This window comes from Lepidochelys kempii, chromosome 2 (genome assembly GCF_965140265.1).
Source record: "Lepidochelys kempii isolate rLepKem1 chromosome 2, rLepKem1.hap2, whole genome shotgun sequence".
Classification (NCBI taxonomy): domain Eukaryota; kingdom Metazoa; phylum Chordata; order Testudines; family Cheloniidae; genus Lepidochelys; species Lepidochelys kempii.
The window spans coordinates 221,486,815-221,503,795 of record NC_133257.1 but is presented as its reverse complement, the minus strand read 5'-3'; the positions used below and the strand labels follow the sequence as shown (position 1 = coordinate 221,503,795).

At 38.1% G+C, this 16,981-nt stretch overlaps 1 protein-coding gene across 2 annotated transcripts in view; it reads right to left on the bottom strand.

Annotated features, from left to right (window-relative positions):
- SLC25A13 (solute carrier family 25 member 13) overlaps positions 1–16,981 on the bottom strand; it is a 131,793-nt gene that overhangs the window by 73,964 nt on the left and 40,848 nt on the right. For both annotated transcript variants that reach the window (XM_073333879.1, XM_073333880.1), the window contains 2 exons: positions 13,534–13,676; positions 7,340–7,455 (listed from right to left, as the gene is read on the bottom strand). In XM_073333879.1, the coding sequence (XP_073189980.1) occupies positions 7,340–7,455; positions 13,534–13,676 (259 nt within the window). The remainder of the gene's footprint in view (positions 1–7,339; positions 7,456–13,533; positions 13,677–16,981) is intronic.

Sequence of the window (16,981 nt, the reverse complement as noted above, 5' to 3'; positions counted from 1 at the left end):
AATGACAAAGTATCAAAACAATACCATGCAAAGGGTACTCCGAATCTGTTACACAAGAGTTGCAGAAATAGTTAAATATATGTGAAGAGTTGTGTACAATTAGAATGCTTATGTGTACACAAGCTTATAAAGGCAGGCAGATAAATGAGCAGAAGTGCTGTTTGGTAACTTGTATCAATAATTAACATGTTCCTTGGATACGTGAACTGCCATAATTAATAACAGAAGATGTGTCCCACAATAAATAGACTATATACTGATTGCACCTTCAGACAAAGGCTTGGAATGAGTTATTCAGTTCTGCAATTACACCCATCTAACAATTTCAGGGTCCTCCCTCTGCCCCCACCCCGCCCCCACCCCCCGCCTCTAGTTCTGAGAGGAAAGGGGTTTTATTTTTAAACTGATACTGTGCAACTATCTTACAATCAACTCAATTTTTCCACAAAACATCTTAATATCCATTTGGAATCTGCATCAAATTGAAACATATAGGATTTTTTTTTTTTTTACACTACAAAAGAATTTTACTGTATCCATGATCACTGAAACCATAAACTGTTTATCAGTAGAGCTGTACAGGAACTAGAATTTCTGCTCCACAGGAAATTCCGTGGTTTTGAAACAAAATCAGAATAAAATCAAGAATTTAATATTGTTTTGGATCAACTGAAATGCTTCAATTTTTACTTTAATTTTTTATAATGTAAAATTAAACAAATTTCAAAACAAAAAGTTGTCTCAAGACAAAAACTGACACATTCATTTCTGAAAATGTTGAAACCAAATGTGTTTTTTTTCTGAAATTCATGCATTCTTGTAAAAAGGCTTGATTTCAACAACACAGCATTTTCTGATGGAAAAACCGGAAAATTTTCCAAGCAGTTCTATTTATCAAACTTTAATTCTGTCACCTGTTTATTTCTATTTTAGACATAAATGCACTAGTAATACCTATATCAAATTTAAGCTCTCAGAGTGTAGCTGACTATTCGAAAGCTCTGACATTAGGCATAATAACTTTATTATAACGAGGAGTACTTGTGGCACCTTAGAGACTAACAAATTTATTTAAGGTGCCACAAGTACTCCTCGTTCTTTCTGATGATACAAACTAACACGGCTACCACTCTGAAACTTTATTATAGTTAGCCTACTTGTATAAAATACAAATACTTTATCTGAAGGGAAACTATAGTATTATAAAAAACAAACAACTTTTATATTTACACTATCATAATTTTTCTGCATATTGCTCTATCATTTTATTTAGTTAATAGCATTCAACTAAGCCCGCAGAAATGTACACTCTTTGCGCCCTTGTTTTCTAGCATTACTGGTTTTAATTGTTGGTCTTAAAGCACGGATCGACTCTATGCATCGTGGGTAAAGAACACTGTGCATGCGGTCTCCCCAAAATTTCAGTACAACTCCTCTGAGCGAGGAATTCATCTTTTGAGCATTTACAAGTAAACCAGCCAATTTATCAAATTTTGTTTGACAAACAGCAAGCAACAGGCAAAACCCTGGTCACACTGAAGCAACGGTAAAACTCTCAATGATTTCAAATCAGGTAAGGATTTTTCCCAAGGTGCTTAATATTTTTTCCCCAGATGTATTAAAAAGCTTCATATACACAAGATAATTTAACCTCACTGGAATACTCTATTAGCCCCCCCGCACACACACCCTCTCCCCCATCCTCTTGGCATTTGTTTATATCAGAGGTGCCCAATCTATGGCCCACCAGAAGATTTCATAACATTTGTGGCCTGCTTCAACACAACATACTAACGGCTGATTCATTAGCATTTTGTCATCATATTTACATCATTGTAGCTTACACAAGTGTGTCAATAGACAATACATAGAAGCACCCTATCTAAATACATACGAAACAAGCTGAACTTAAAAGATAAATAAATACAGGTGACTTTAAATCTTATTAAAATTTACAGAATCTGTTTGGCCCACACCAGGTTGTGATTAGGTTTATGTGGTCCTCCTGTGTAATAAGGTTGGGCATCATTGGTTTATATGATTCATTTGAATATGCTCAAAAAAATCAATGTCATTTAATTTTTACAGTGTTTAGTACATTTTAACATAACATGCTTTGGCTTTATCATCGCATGAAGGCAGATACAGTCTCTCAATTGCAGAGAATATTGATTTCATTAAGATGTCGTCATGTTGTATATGAAATTACGATTAAAAATAAATTCTATTACATGGCTTAAGATACAGTTGCAATAAAATCTTGCTTCATAGAAAAACGTTTTTCGGTCCTCTTCTATGGCTTTTTTGAAGCATAAAACTTTCAGAAGCCTATACTGAAACTAGCAAAGAGCATTCCTGCACTATAGAGAGGAGACAGAAGATTTAGTCTAGTCATTAAAGCCTAGATTTAGGAAAACAGCTAAACTTCTAAACCAGTGGTTCTCAACCTATTTACCACTGTGAGCCGCATATGCAGCTCTCTGTGTATTATGTCACAAGCAGCCCCCAGGTTGAGAACTGTTCTAAACTGGTTTCAGAGTAACAGCCATGTTAGTCTGTATTCGCAAAAAGAAAAGGAGTACTTGTGGCACCTTAGAGACTAACCAATTTATTTGAGCATAAGGTTTCGTGAGCTACAGCTCACTTCATCGGATGCATACTGTGGAAACTGCAGAAGACATTATATACACAGAGACCATGAAACAATACCTCCTCCCACCCCACTCTCCTGCTGGTAACAGCTTATCTAAAGTGATCACTCTCCTTACAATGTGTATGATAATCAAGTTGGGCCATTTCCAGCACACCCAGCTATGCCAGTGACTGGATGCGTGGACTTGGACAAATCACATACCATCTTTTTATCTGTTTCCCCAAGTGTAAAATGTTTATAACGGTTACCGGCCTCTCACAGATGTTACAAGGCACTCAAATTAACATATGGAAGAAGAGAGGAAAAAGTTGCACAGAAATGAACATGTCTGAAAAGGACAATACAAGTTCTAAGTTTTGTTATTATAACACACAAGGCCCTTTCATTCACCCATTCAGAATCCAACATGGAGGTCATCAAATGGACTTAATTTTTAAATTTTGACATTTTTACCCAAGCTTCTAAACTTAAAAAAAAAAAAAAAAAAAAAAAAAAAAAGCTAGATAGTATAGAATTTCAAAGAACTCTGACTCTTTAATGAGGCATTAAAATACTGTAATACAACAAAAAGGCAACACTGCTAAGTCTCTTAAACCCCTGGACTTACATTATCAGCTTTTATGTGCCTGTCAACACTCAACAGTAAGAAGCAATGGGTTGCTCTTTGCCTCAAATTTAAAAGCCAGCTAAACTTCCTTCCACCTTCCTGCTGAGAGTTTTAACTCCTTGCCAACTGTTGAAGCTTTGACACATCAGCAGCAGATAAATCTACAAAGTATGCAATGGCCTGATACAGTCTCAACCAGCCAAGAGCCAAAGCATGTTACTTCCCATTCCACAACTGCAGCCTCTAGAAATGACACATTAAAAATAATACCTTTTCGTACCATACTGCAGGCAAGAAAACTCTTCTTTAAAACGAATTATACTTGGTTACCTTTGTTAGAGAGACTTATTTAAGTTACAATTTTGTTATGAACGTAAAGGCCCTTTGTTTTCAGTTTTTACTGATTTTTACTGAAAAATTTCAAGGTTTTATAAAAGCTATTCAGATTTTTACTGATTTTCACCCAAATTTTGGATCACTCAAGTTCACAAAAATACAGATTATGTTAAGAAATCCAATATATTACATTAGATAGATGTTTATTTTAGTTATAAGTTAGTGTAAGTGTGAGGGTGTCTGTTAAAGTAAGACAATGTAATGGAAGATACACATGTGTACATGCCTCAGTGTGTGAGTGTATGTACCATTAACGTATAGTTCATTAAAAAACCACAGCATTAAACTGTTATTACCTTCAATACTTTTTCTTTTCTCTTTTTCTTTCCTCCCATATCCCAATATTAACTTCCATATTTACCTAGAAAATTGTCCAGTTAATTTTTTGTCTTGAACTTTCACCCATTTTTAAAATTTTTGTATTAAACATTAACATTTCCTGGGAATTTATCAAACATAATAAAAGCTAAACATGAAGGTCCTTTTATATACTTAAAACTTGAAGTGTAAAAAAGAAATTCTGTGGACAGTTACACAGTTTTCAATTATATGCCTAAACTAAGAAGGAAAGAAACGTTATCCGATGGCTAAAAAAAACTTTAAATTTTTCCAATGGTACATTAAGTTTTGGGGATTTTTTTTAATACTTTGCATCACTACAGCACCCAGAACAGTCCCATAACAGTGTACCAATATCCAAGCATATAACATTTAGACTAAACAAGCAACTGAAAAGCAAGTACATTATAGATTTCTGCACAAACATTATCAAGATCAATGTATCTGTGAAAAAGCCAGAGTTGGGTGACATGCACGGGGTATTCTATTTAGCAGAAAACACAATTACCCATTGGAAAACCCTAAATTATACTGAATATAAACTAGAATAGTCACAGTTTCCCTATTAGATAGCCAAACAATAACTCATCTAGATATGGTAAGATTACTTTTCAGCAGTCCAGATTAACTGTAATTTCCCAGCAGCAAACTAGCTACGATTTATAACCAGTTATTGAGATACTACATTTATCAGCAATCCTGCAGACATCAATTTCTTCTGCTTCCCAATGCTTAACCCTACAATTGAACACTATACAAATACCCAGTTCAAAATCTCCAGTGCCGACTCAAGGGCTTAATCTTGATCCCATTCAAATCAATCGATGTAAAACACTCATAATTAACTTTAACGGTGCAAGATCCAACCACTGAGTTGCAAAGTTATAATATAGTAGTGAAATAAATAACTTTTAAAGATCAACATTTTCATAATTTAAAAGAAAAAACGCTCACTTTCTCCTTACATCTTTACAATGGAAACCAGAAATTAAATTTATTTCCTTACCTGAAGGTCTTATATCCAGTGTATGCACTACTGTGCATGCAACATTCACTTCACCCTCCCACATCTCACCATTTGTTTTGGAAGAGAACATCCCAAAGCACTATGACAGGTTTCAGAGTAGCAGCTATGTTAGTCTGTATTCGCAAAAAGAAAAGGAGTACTTGTGGCACCTTAGAGACTAACAAATTTATTTGAGCATAAGATTTCCTGAGCTACAGCTCACTTCATCGGATGCATTCAGTGGGCTGTCGCCCACGAAAGCTTATGCTCAAATAAATTTGTTAGTCTCGAAAGTGCCACAAGTACTCCTTTTCTTTTTGCCAAAGCATTATGTAGAAGTTGCAAATAAATATTTGCAACTTTTCCGCTCCTCTTCCAAATGTTAATTTGAGAGCCTTCCAACCTTGACAGAGTCCCTTTAAGAACTGCCACAAGACAAAGTTAAGCATAGAGCAGGGGTGGGCACACTTTTTGGACTGAGGGCCACATCATGAATATGGAAATTGTATGGTGGGCCATGAATGCTCATGAAATTGGGGGTTGGGGTGTGGGAGGGTTCCGGCTGGGGTTACTGGCTCTGGGGTGGGACCAGAAATGAGGAGCTCAGGGTGCGGGAGGGCACTCCAGGATGGGACAGGGGGTTGGGGGACAGGGGGGTGTGAGGGCTCCGGCTGAGGATGCAGACTCTGGTGTGGGGCCAGAGATGAGGGGTCTGGAGTGCAGGAGGGTGCTCCGGGCTGGGACCAAGGGGTTTGGAGGGCAGGAGGGGGATCAGGGCTGGGTATGGGGTGCAAGGGAGGGGGAATGTCAGGGGTGTAGGCTCTGGCGGCACTTACCTCAAAGCAGCTCCCAAAGCAGCGCCATGTCCCCCCTCCAGCTCCTACGCGGAGGCGCAGCACCAGCCAGGCGGCTCTGCACATTACCCAGTCCGCAGGCGCTTCCCCTGCAGCTCCCAGTGACCGCGGTTCCTGGCCAATGGGAGCTGCAGAGCTGGTGCTTGGGGTGGTGGAAGCGTGCACAGCCCCCTGGCTTCCCCTACGCGTAGGAGCCGGAGGGGGGACATGCCGCTGCTTCCGGAAGCCACATGGAGCCACGGGGAGTGGGGAAAGCCCCCAGACCATGCTTCCTGGTGGGAACTCGAGGACCAGTTTAAAAGGTCTGATGGGCCGGATGCAGCCCGTGGGCTATAGTTTGCCCACCTCTGGCATAGAGGTTTCTTCATACAAAAGGGATGTCAACAGAGAAAAATTTCAAGCAGATAAATCCTTGAGTTTGAAATTGAGCCACCCCTTTGCAAGCTCTTTTCTTACCATGAGTCACTTATCATGAGTTCAATACTTTCCCTTGGAGTTGGAGAATCTACAACCTACAATAATGTCACTGAGAAATACGACAGGCCAATATTTTTAACTTTTAAACAAGAATCTTTCATTTACATTTCCACATTTTATGCAAAGTTTGGGCTTTGTTCTCTTCAACACACCCTCTGATTCATTAAAAAAAGTTATCAGATAACTACTTTCTATTTATTTGAATTGAAGCACTTTTTCCTTTTGAAATTCAATACTATACAGACTCTCATGCTGTGTAAAAACTAAACATAAACCCTGAGGAAACAACTGGGTTAAGGATAAATAAACCAATAAGAATTCAGTGTTAAAAAGTGGAACTAAACTGATTCAGTATCTGAGTACAGAGGAAGGAATTTTAGTTGTTTCAAGATCATTCACTAATATTCCAAGCAAGTGGAGCTCTGAAAGAGGCAACAACCTGTAGGATCACAGGTATTCCATGAGCCTTTAGTTCTTTGATTTGTTGAAACAATCAGTTTCACTATAGACAGGGATATTCTGTAATATGTGTCTAAAGGGGATAACGCATGGTCAACTCTCTCTCTCTCTCAACACAAATACACACAACTTGAAACCAACTTGAAATTAGCCAATTTAAACAAAAAAACTATTCAAATTAACTTTGAGCCATGGATCTCCTCAAGTCCTCCTGCAGTTGGGGGTTGGTTGTTTTTTTGGGGGTGTGGTTTTACAATAATTGTGCACCCCACCCTCACCGTGCTATGTGAAAGACCCACACAAGCAAAGGAAGAAAGTGACTGACTCTACAGAGGAAACACTGAAAAGGACTGTACACAAAGCGAAGACAAGTGCACAAAGTAAACTGAAAAAAAAAAATTATTTTGTTCAAATAGCTTTCAGTTATAAACACCCTAGTTGTTTCATATAATGATAGATAAAATATTTTCAGGCAAAAGTCTGATTTTTAAGTTGACCATGTCCCTTTAACTTTGTATATTTCAAAGCTCAAACATAGTAAGTCTTACCAAAAGTAACTTCTCCTTCGCCAGTTTTGTCAAACAGTTGAAAGGCCACCATGAACAATGCATCTGGAGCACAAAGGACTGATTCAAATGCCACAAATTCTTGAAAGGATATAAGCCTGCAAATAAGACAAGTAAAATGGCGTGAAACCAATTAACTCATAGAAAATGTAACTACAATTTAAACACAAACTATGCAAGGCTAAGCACAACTAAAGTGTTGACTGAACAATGGTACAAGATATTCTCAATGCAACATGTTGCAAAACATATTAGTACAAGGATTGACAACATGCTGTTACACCAGTGGATAAAAATAACTCTGGTGAGAGCGCAAAATCCTTTTTCACTAGCAATTCACAGCAGAGTGTAACATTACTAAACTAATTAGGTGCTTTTGAAAATCCCATGCAAGTGACTCAGGAGCATGAGTCCCTTTAACTTTCAATGGGACTAAGTCACTCAGGCACTTTTCAAAAGCTCACCCTTTAAGACCTCAGTGCTGTCAATCATCTCAAAGGGGACTAAGCAAAATGTGTTCTCTGTATGCTAGTAACATACTAGTCACCTACTGCAGCCCTTGGATATTGCACACAATGCCACAATTCTTCAAATAGTAGCCTGGGTCACCTATCAAACCACAGGTAAGCGCCAAGAGAGCTGTTTATACAAGTTCACTAGTACAGTCAGGTTCTACAGTGTATTCAAAGTGCAGAGATGCAAGCAGAAGAAGTATCTTTCCTCCACTCAATTCATACACAGTAATCAAGAACTAGGTGTATGAAAATCTCCTATTCTTCCTCTGGCATAATCTGCCAAGAGTCTGGTGGGTTCAGACTTCTCTGAGTTGTACCTGATGGACAAAGTGGGGGCTCAACATCTTCTTCTTGAGACTGTGGGAGATGCAGTTTCTTCAAACTTCCTCGGAAGCACCCATTGTCAGAGAAAAGATAAGGGACCAAATGATCCATTGGTTTGATCCAGTATGGCAATATGTACCCTTAAAACGTAACCAAGAGTTCAATTCTTCAAACCCAAAGTAATAAAGCGGTGTATTACTCTTGTATTTATTGTTTACAATCTAAGCAAAATAAATAGAACTGAAATTATTATTTTTCATTAATATTTGTTAGGTGTTGACAATGTACCGGATATTGAACAAGACAAAATGAAAACAGTTCCTGTCCCAAAGAGTATACAGCCTAAGCAGGATGGACAGAGTAGACAGAATACAGTAAAAGCCCAGAGGAAGGAATATTAGATTTTTCTTTAATCATTACTTATATTGTAGTTCACTCACTTCTTGGTGGCACTGCAGAAGCAGCAATTCTTTAAAGGGGATTTCAATGAGAGAAAAAGGCATCTTGGAGAAGAGAGTAGGCAGGGCATTTCATGCCTCAGGGAAGGCATGAAAAAGACTTTAAAATGGTTGTAAAAGAAAACCAGATAAACAGGTTTGAGACTGGCATCAATGGTGCAAGCAGGGATGGAGCAGATCTGTTTAGAAAACTCATTACGCATACTAGAAAGAAAAATATCTACAGAAAACCCCAGCCCACAGCAGCAATGCTGGAATTTAGCAATGGAAATGCAGCTACTTTACATCCTTAAATAGTGAAACAAGCCCAAAACAAGGCATTGAAGGTAACAGCCAAACATCATGTTGGACTGGTTAATATATATAATATAAATAAAGCATGCAATGCTAGTAAGGGTATAGCAGTTACAGAACCTGACAAATCATAAGGAAACAGCACATCGCGCACACTTTCTGTGTACCAGACGAGGATTAATAAGATTCCAGGCATTGAAGGATGCAGCAGGAGTTTTTTTAATTTGGAACACCTTCTCTGTCAGTACTTCCAAGTAATAAAAACCCCTAATAAGTCTGAGATAGATTATTGAAATAACCTACATACATTTTTTAAAAACAATTATTCATGGTTATGGGAAGACTTTAAGTGTACCAATGTGATGTTCTAGCTAGATATTACAGAAGAGACATTAATATCTGCTGTGCCAGCTGAATTCAAATTAACCCAATTTTTACATGTTAATTAAACCAGCTATTTTCTTCTTATTGTATTTTTGCTCCTAAAGCAGACTACCCTACTAGTGATTCCCAACAGATCTACTCTAACAACAATGACGTATTCATTTACTTCTATTATGACCATACAATACAGTAACTGAGCAGTAATTTTTCACAGTCAATTACACGTGGTTCTTAATGCTTAAAGATGCTGCAATAATGTGTACTACATAGCCATATGCTTAAAGCTCTATACCGCACAAGGCCAGTTGCCTGGGTAACACATTTTCTTTCTGGTTTAGCATAACCCTTCATTGAATATCATTAGGTGTCATTAAACAGCAGTATTAACATGAACTTCAATACACTACTTAAGTTATTTTACCTACATAAATAGGTATTCATTTATAACATGAAAGCCCACATAGAGAAAATCCTAATAGTCCTGTATTTTAACAATGCAAAGAGAAAGTACTAAAATGGTTACAAATTATAAGTCAAGCATGCAGATATCTTATTTAACTGGTTAAAATCTGTCTCCAAACACCCTACCCCTATTAACATTGGCAATTCTGTTTTATAACTTATTCAGGAAAGAATGAAATCCTGAATTTTAACACCCATACACAGTAGTTACAAACCAAATCCACCCACTGGGTTTGGTTCATCAAGAACACAATTTACTGCCTCCCTATCTATTTATCCAAGCTTTTATATTGGTGGTCATAGCTGTAGAATCTGAGTCCCAAGCAGATGTAATGCTTTCCATCAGAAAAGTCCACATGCAATCATGAAAGGGAAAAGCCATTACCTACCATAATAATACATACAAATCCAATGATGAAGAGGTTTCTTATGTAATCAATGCATATGTTTTACTCTATCAGCAATTTAAGTATGATAACATAATGAGACACAAATTGAAGCTACATCTATTATTTTATGCTCTAACCTAAGTAAACTAAGTACAGTGTAAATTGGTGCATTAGAGATAAATTTATATCCAAAAATAATGGAAAATGTTGGCATTTCCAAGTGTTATTTTTGAATGGTTTGTCCTTTCTAAAAATAAAGCACACAGTATTTCTCAGTGAAGTGTGTTAGTTACTGCAGTCCAAAATAACTGAGATATAAAGTAAATACTTATTTTGTTAGACAGGCATTTAAAGTACAACAGCACACAAAAATACATTATGTTAAAGGAGGCAGAATGAGTAACTCCTGGACTGCTGCGTCAATGACATCCCTTGGTATATACCAAGGTATTGTTGGAAGATATTTGTAATCCAATCTAAGCAAGTCCAATTATTTTATAATTAAGAAGAGGAGGGATCAGTTGGAAGAACTCTTTCACAGGATCCCCTTGCATAGACACATTGTCCTGATGTGAGGACATGACTTTCTCTGCATGAAAAAGGGGGGATCCACAATAGGCCAGGGCTATCTTTGTGGAAACCGTGGATCTTTGCTGCACCAGCAGCAGCATCTGTGGTAACCCTCAACTCCTTTATTCCTGGCAGGGCAGCTCCACAACAAGAGAAGTCTGTCCATGGTTGCAACTGGGGAGATCCATGTAAAAGACAATACAGTCTTAGCCTGCACTCTCTTTTCCAACTCAATTTTGGGGGAAGCAGGGGACAACATGCATCCCCCAGAATCCTATTTCTTCTGTCCAGTCCACCCAGTCTCCACGATGCAAAGCACATGCCACAGGATCCAGAGTTGAAGGGACAGTACCAAAGAGTTACCTGAGCCTCCCCATCTGCACAAAAGGGGAAAAAAACAGTGTGAAACTCTGTGCCCAGATCTCAGGGTTGCGGGGGGAGGAGCACACTAAGAGCCTCCCCAACTCTAAGGTAAAAAGTCCTTAGCAACCAAGATGTTTCTGCTACTGAGTCAGGAGCTGCTTCATGGTCCTCCTTGTCTGTCTGAGCATCCACCATGGTAGTACTGAAGCTTCTCTCAGTAAGAGTGACTGCACTTGGCCATCCTGAGGGCCAGATGGTCTTTAAGACTGGAGTGAGGCCTGGAGGCAATGGAATGGCTGCCACAATATCTCTAGAACACATTTAGGTGAGCACCCACAAACTCTGCACTTGCATATTTCACAGCAATTAAAAAATACACCAACATTAATTCACAATTCTTCCTGCAAGGTACATTCCCTGTAGATGGCCTGTGTTATACAGGAGGTCAGATGAGATGATAGATGGTCCATTCTGGACTTAGAATCTATGAATATTCATCAGTCACCCAAAAGCCTGAGCTAGCAAGAGCAGCCTTGCATTTTTCCCCAAAGCTTGCAGATCTGGGCTTTGAAAGAATGCCAGGATGGAGTGAATTTCAGAAGAGGAGACCACCTGTTGCCAGTGCTAGAGAATTTAACTACAGGAACCAAAAGCAAGAGTGAGCCAAGTAAAACATGATTGCTTCAGGTTGGAGATCACGGAGAACTTCAGTCATCATCAGAATGATGCACGAATGCCTGAGTACATGTGGCAGAACAATCCTGTGACAGGGTGCTACAGGGACGTATCAAATCCTTTTCACTTTCTGAACCTCCTCCATTTTTCATAGAGTGATGTAACAACTAAGACTAGAAAATTCAAGAGATTCTCCAAAGACACGCTAAGGGCATGAAAAGCCTCAGTGACTGGCTGTTGCTACCGGATGCAGAGAGAAGCACCATCCACTCTAGATTAGTAGCCATTGAAACACAAGCACAAATACCTACACTAAAATTAATGCAAAACTCCAGTAGTGAAAAGGCAATATAACATAGGGTCATGAAATCCCAATTTGGTGATGATTTAACAGAGGCTACAGCTGTAATTTTGCTATCTGTGGCACCAGCCTCCACTAAGGTAGGATAAAGTTATGTATTATACTCACAATCTTCCTGTTACAAAATGGCTTTGAAGATCCACAATGTAGAAAAAGCAGCCTTAAAACACCAAACGAAGAGAAGAGTGGTGGAAGCCTGGAAAGGGTTTATCATTTCCAGTTATAATCCATTTAAAGCCATCCTCACCACATTATAGTTATGTAACCTTTTAAAGAATTCCTTCCCAGAGATCGCAATCATCACGTTAACTTGTCTGCAAGGTCCATAGTGCCTAACCACAGGAGGTTTGCGAGGTTAAGTCGGGCGGGAAAAAGGGCACAAAAATGAACATGAAAGCAATTGGTTGTATGTGCTCATGCTGGAAAGAATATGCATTTTCTATTCATGCTTCATTTTTATATTTTACTCCCTACTACATACATCGTTCTTCATTTTTTTAAACCCACAACTATGGACTTAAGGATGTTAAGTTTTTCTAAAGACAGTGTTAGGCAGAGTCTGAAAAATCTATTCACCTAGTGTGAGGCAGCAGCTTGCCTGGGCAAGTATCAACAGCAGAACCTATGATTGCATTACAAAACAAAAAAGGGGGGAGGGATAACCTTGATTGTTGGCCAAGTCAACCTTCTAAATGTGACTCTAAAAGCTGCATAAATGCTGTCTTCCCAAGTCTGCCAACAGACTGCTCCAAACCCTTGATTGCTGCTCAAGAGATCTGCTCAGCAACAGCAAAACCAGATCAGAGCTTTGTACGTTTTCACTAGTATTATTCAGAACCATGTAAGGAAACAGCAAAGGTGTCTCTTGCTTTGGTCAGACCTTCTCTCTCTCCCCCACCCCCTCCTTCCCCCCCACACCTTATTTTATTTGGTCACCAAGATCTAAAAAAGAAGAAAAAGGGAAAGGGAAAGAAAGGAGTGACAAGAGCAAGAGAGGTTTATTAAATTTAAAAAAATAATTTAGTAAATATAAAGGTGATTAGCAATATGACAATTATGTACAGTGCATAATAGAGTATAACTGTTTGAGTCTTTTAACTGCAGAGATTCAGAGTGTTTTTCACTCCAGCTGTAGGCTTATTGCTTGGGCTGATACATTCTAGATAAATTTTTCAAAGTGCTCTCTGCTTGTTACACTGTGGTGGATATTGAAGGCTTGCTTGTCTCTTTGAATTGGGAGTTTTAGGTCAGGTACATGAGCAGTTTCTCAAAGTGCTATTCAATACAGATGAATGAACAGTGGTGAGATAAGATTCTCTTAAAAGAACAGTTTATATACTTTCTAAACTCATTAAATTAGAATGAAAAACACAAGACATACCCATCCTTAGTCTGATCCACCACACCTCCCAGGAGCTGCACAGTGTTTGGATTGGGCACCCCAGCTCCTATTATTCCCAGGTACCGCGTGATAAAGTCATTAGGAGACATGAAAAATTCTCCATTTTTTTCAACACTTGCATACTGTAAAACAAAAAAAAGAGAATATTTGTCTCAGATGAATTAGTCTCTAAATTGATATTTTTTGGCATTTCAGCAGCATCCATTGGCTCATGTTAAGGATCAGGGCCACTGTGTTCCACATATACATACTAACAGACAATTCCTGCCCAGAAGAGTTTACAATCTACATTAAAACAAGATGTAACAAGTAAATGAAACAAACAGTTGAAGGGGGTAGGGAAGATAGAAGAGAGTAACACAGACAGGAATACATTAATCAAAAGCATAATAAGCAGGGTTCAAGTCAGAAGATACAAAAAACCCAACAATACTAACAATATTAGCAATTCTTATACATTTAACTTAAAAATAGCATATAATTCTGCAATAAGGTCTTGATTCAGGAAGACACTTATGAAGCATATGTTTAAAATGACTTCCATTGGACTTAAGAATGTGCTTTAATAATCTTCCTAATTAAGGATGATTTCCTGAACCAAGTCTTAAGTGTTTTGCCCAACAGCGAGATAGTATATGGTATTCTAGGCCCAAGGAGATGCAAATGGCTTGTTTATTTTTTTTTCATTCCTTAATTTGCAAAAGCTACAAAGTACATTAAGAGTGTACTACAGGTACAAAACAAGGTTTAAAAACATGCAAATGATCAGTATGTACAAAAAAAACCCCAACAAAGTAACCTTGGACAGTCTCCACGGGTATGCATAAATCTTAGATCATTATTTCATTTCCACCTTCCCAGGCACAGAAATATGCATTATTTACTAATATCTCACCATTTTGGCATATAAACTTTGGACTACTGAGCGTACTAAAACAACTCTGTCCCCAAAGAGCATTTGCCGACAAATGGAAAGAAAAGCAACCAGTCAGTCATACTCAGGGAAAGCCTGCACCCTATGGTGCTTCCTTTCAGCCATCTTCCACAGATAAATCCTCCCCTGTGTGTAACAGAACATGACAAAAAGTCTTTAGCCTGATCCTTGTCATAAAAGCATATCCCTAATTAGTCTGAGTTTAGTCAGATACTGCACTGTGAATATTCTTCTTTTTTCAGTGAGTCATTTTACTAGCATAAGGAACATTGTTCTCTTATTTAAGATTTAAGATTTTGCCTTTTGTTTTTAAAAACTCTTTCATGGTTTATTCATGTAAAAGTTGTGAGTCTTAATGAAATAACGACTGTCCTGGAGAATACTGAATCAACAGCAGGAATACTTAAATAGGATTTATGCAGAAAGATTGGAAATATAAATAAGAGGATAGAAATTAGTAAGGGCCTGATTTTTCCACATCTATTTATGCGGTGTTATATCTTACGCTTTGCCTACAGAGAGAAATTGACCAGCATAGCTATTCCAGTATAATTTAGCTATTCCAGTATAACACCTCTGTGAGGACACTATTCTGGAATAAATTATTTTGTTCCAGAATAACAAACCCTTCCCGCCCCCACCGCACTCCGCCCCACAAAACCAAAATGCCTGTGACGAAGGGAAAAGAACAAGAAAAGCAATAATAAACATGCCCTAATTGTATTGGCCTACCTCCCCCACCCCCCACAAAAAGTCACCTGGCATTACTGTATTTATTATCTTCCTGTGTAGGTTTGACAAGAGTATATTTCCTTTCCCTGTGCAATGCTGAACTAAGCACAGAGTCTCCAAAAGAAAATATATATATATAAAAAGAAATCAAGAACATAGAAGTGGAGACCTCATGCATTTAAAAACAGGAGACCCAGAGCTCCCAAACAGCAGCCGAGGAAGAGACACCAAGGACTTTATCCCCTTCTTTATGTTTCTGTTAACATGCGGCACACCACCTGTGCAACAGCACTAGTTATCGCCAAACAGACAAGCCTCAGGAGATCCCAAGCAATGGGGTCCAAGTACTCTGACATTAAAAATAATATTTCAGCTACAAGATTTCCTCTCCTTTTCACCACTGTGTCCCCTACCCTTCCCCAAATACGTTCATGCCCCCGATCTAGGCAATTTTGTGTCAATATGCAACATGTATAAAAAGGTAAATATGGCCTTATTCCTCAAATCAGCTATAAAAAGTTTTAGGGGGAAAATAAGTTTAACTCAATGGTAAAGGAAAAATCTAGGCAGTATTTATGACACCATATGTTTGCTTCAAGGAAAACAGATCTATATCAGGAAAACAAACGTGCTGAACAGGAAAGAAACTTGCTAATTGCTTTTTTTTTTTTGTGGGATGATAAAACATTGCTAGAACTCCCCAAAGCGCATTCCCCACACTGAAGTAATAAAATAAATTAGGTGTCTATTGCTATTTTGTGGCATACTTCAAAGACATGCATTTTGTTTTACATTGCCGTTCCTCTTACAGGGAAAGGAAACCACCAGTTCTCAGTTCACAGATCCCCACTGGTGCCTGCTGAGTACTGTTAGGTTTACTCTAGCTATCTCCACTTTGGCATCCTTCTGAGAGTTAGCAGTATGTGGATTTTTTTCCAATTCTATACAAGTACAGTAATGTCCTCAAGGTAAGTGTTCTGCATTGGCAAAAATCATACGAAAAACAGACTAATTTACTTACATTGGCGCACATATGCTGGTTGACATTATGGGATTTATATTGCAATAGATACTTATTTTTAAAGCAAGCTCACTAGCCGAGATGCTGGGAGGAATTTCCAATTGTATAAAAACTAGCAGATCCATTAATTTCAATGTAATCTCTTGCAAGAAAACAATCTTTAAGGATCCCAGACTCAAAAACTTTTAACACAACTGTTATTGAGAAACAAATCAAATAAATCAGCCAGTCTATCTTCTATATTTCATTTTTTCTTCCAGGCTGACCCCCTGCTAGGACACTCAATAACAGAAAGCAGCACAGGGTTTCAGTGTTCCCATTTCTTGTCACTGTGATTTACTCGCATATTTGAAATCCAATCACGTATTCTGCACTACATATAGAAAATGACCTTGAAAAATGTCAACTTGCTCATTTTTGACTAAAGTCTAATCTCTTAGGGGTTATGGTAAAACGGCTACAAAAAGTAGAGTTACTCTTGGAAATTATCATAACAAAAGAAAAAACATCAGTTCTATTGGGTTTGGGAACAGAGGCATGGAAAAAACATCGTCCTTCACAATCATCTCTTTTCTCCACTTTGGCAATTATACCCACAGAGAATTTGATCTAATACAATAGTACTTAACACCTTTTTGGTTACTTACTTCCATACATTGCAGATTGTAAAGTATTAACCAGTTCAGCCACATTTTTAGAAATGGTTTACAAACATTTTACTGGGACCTTGGTTTGTTTTT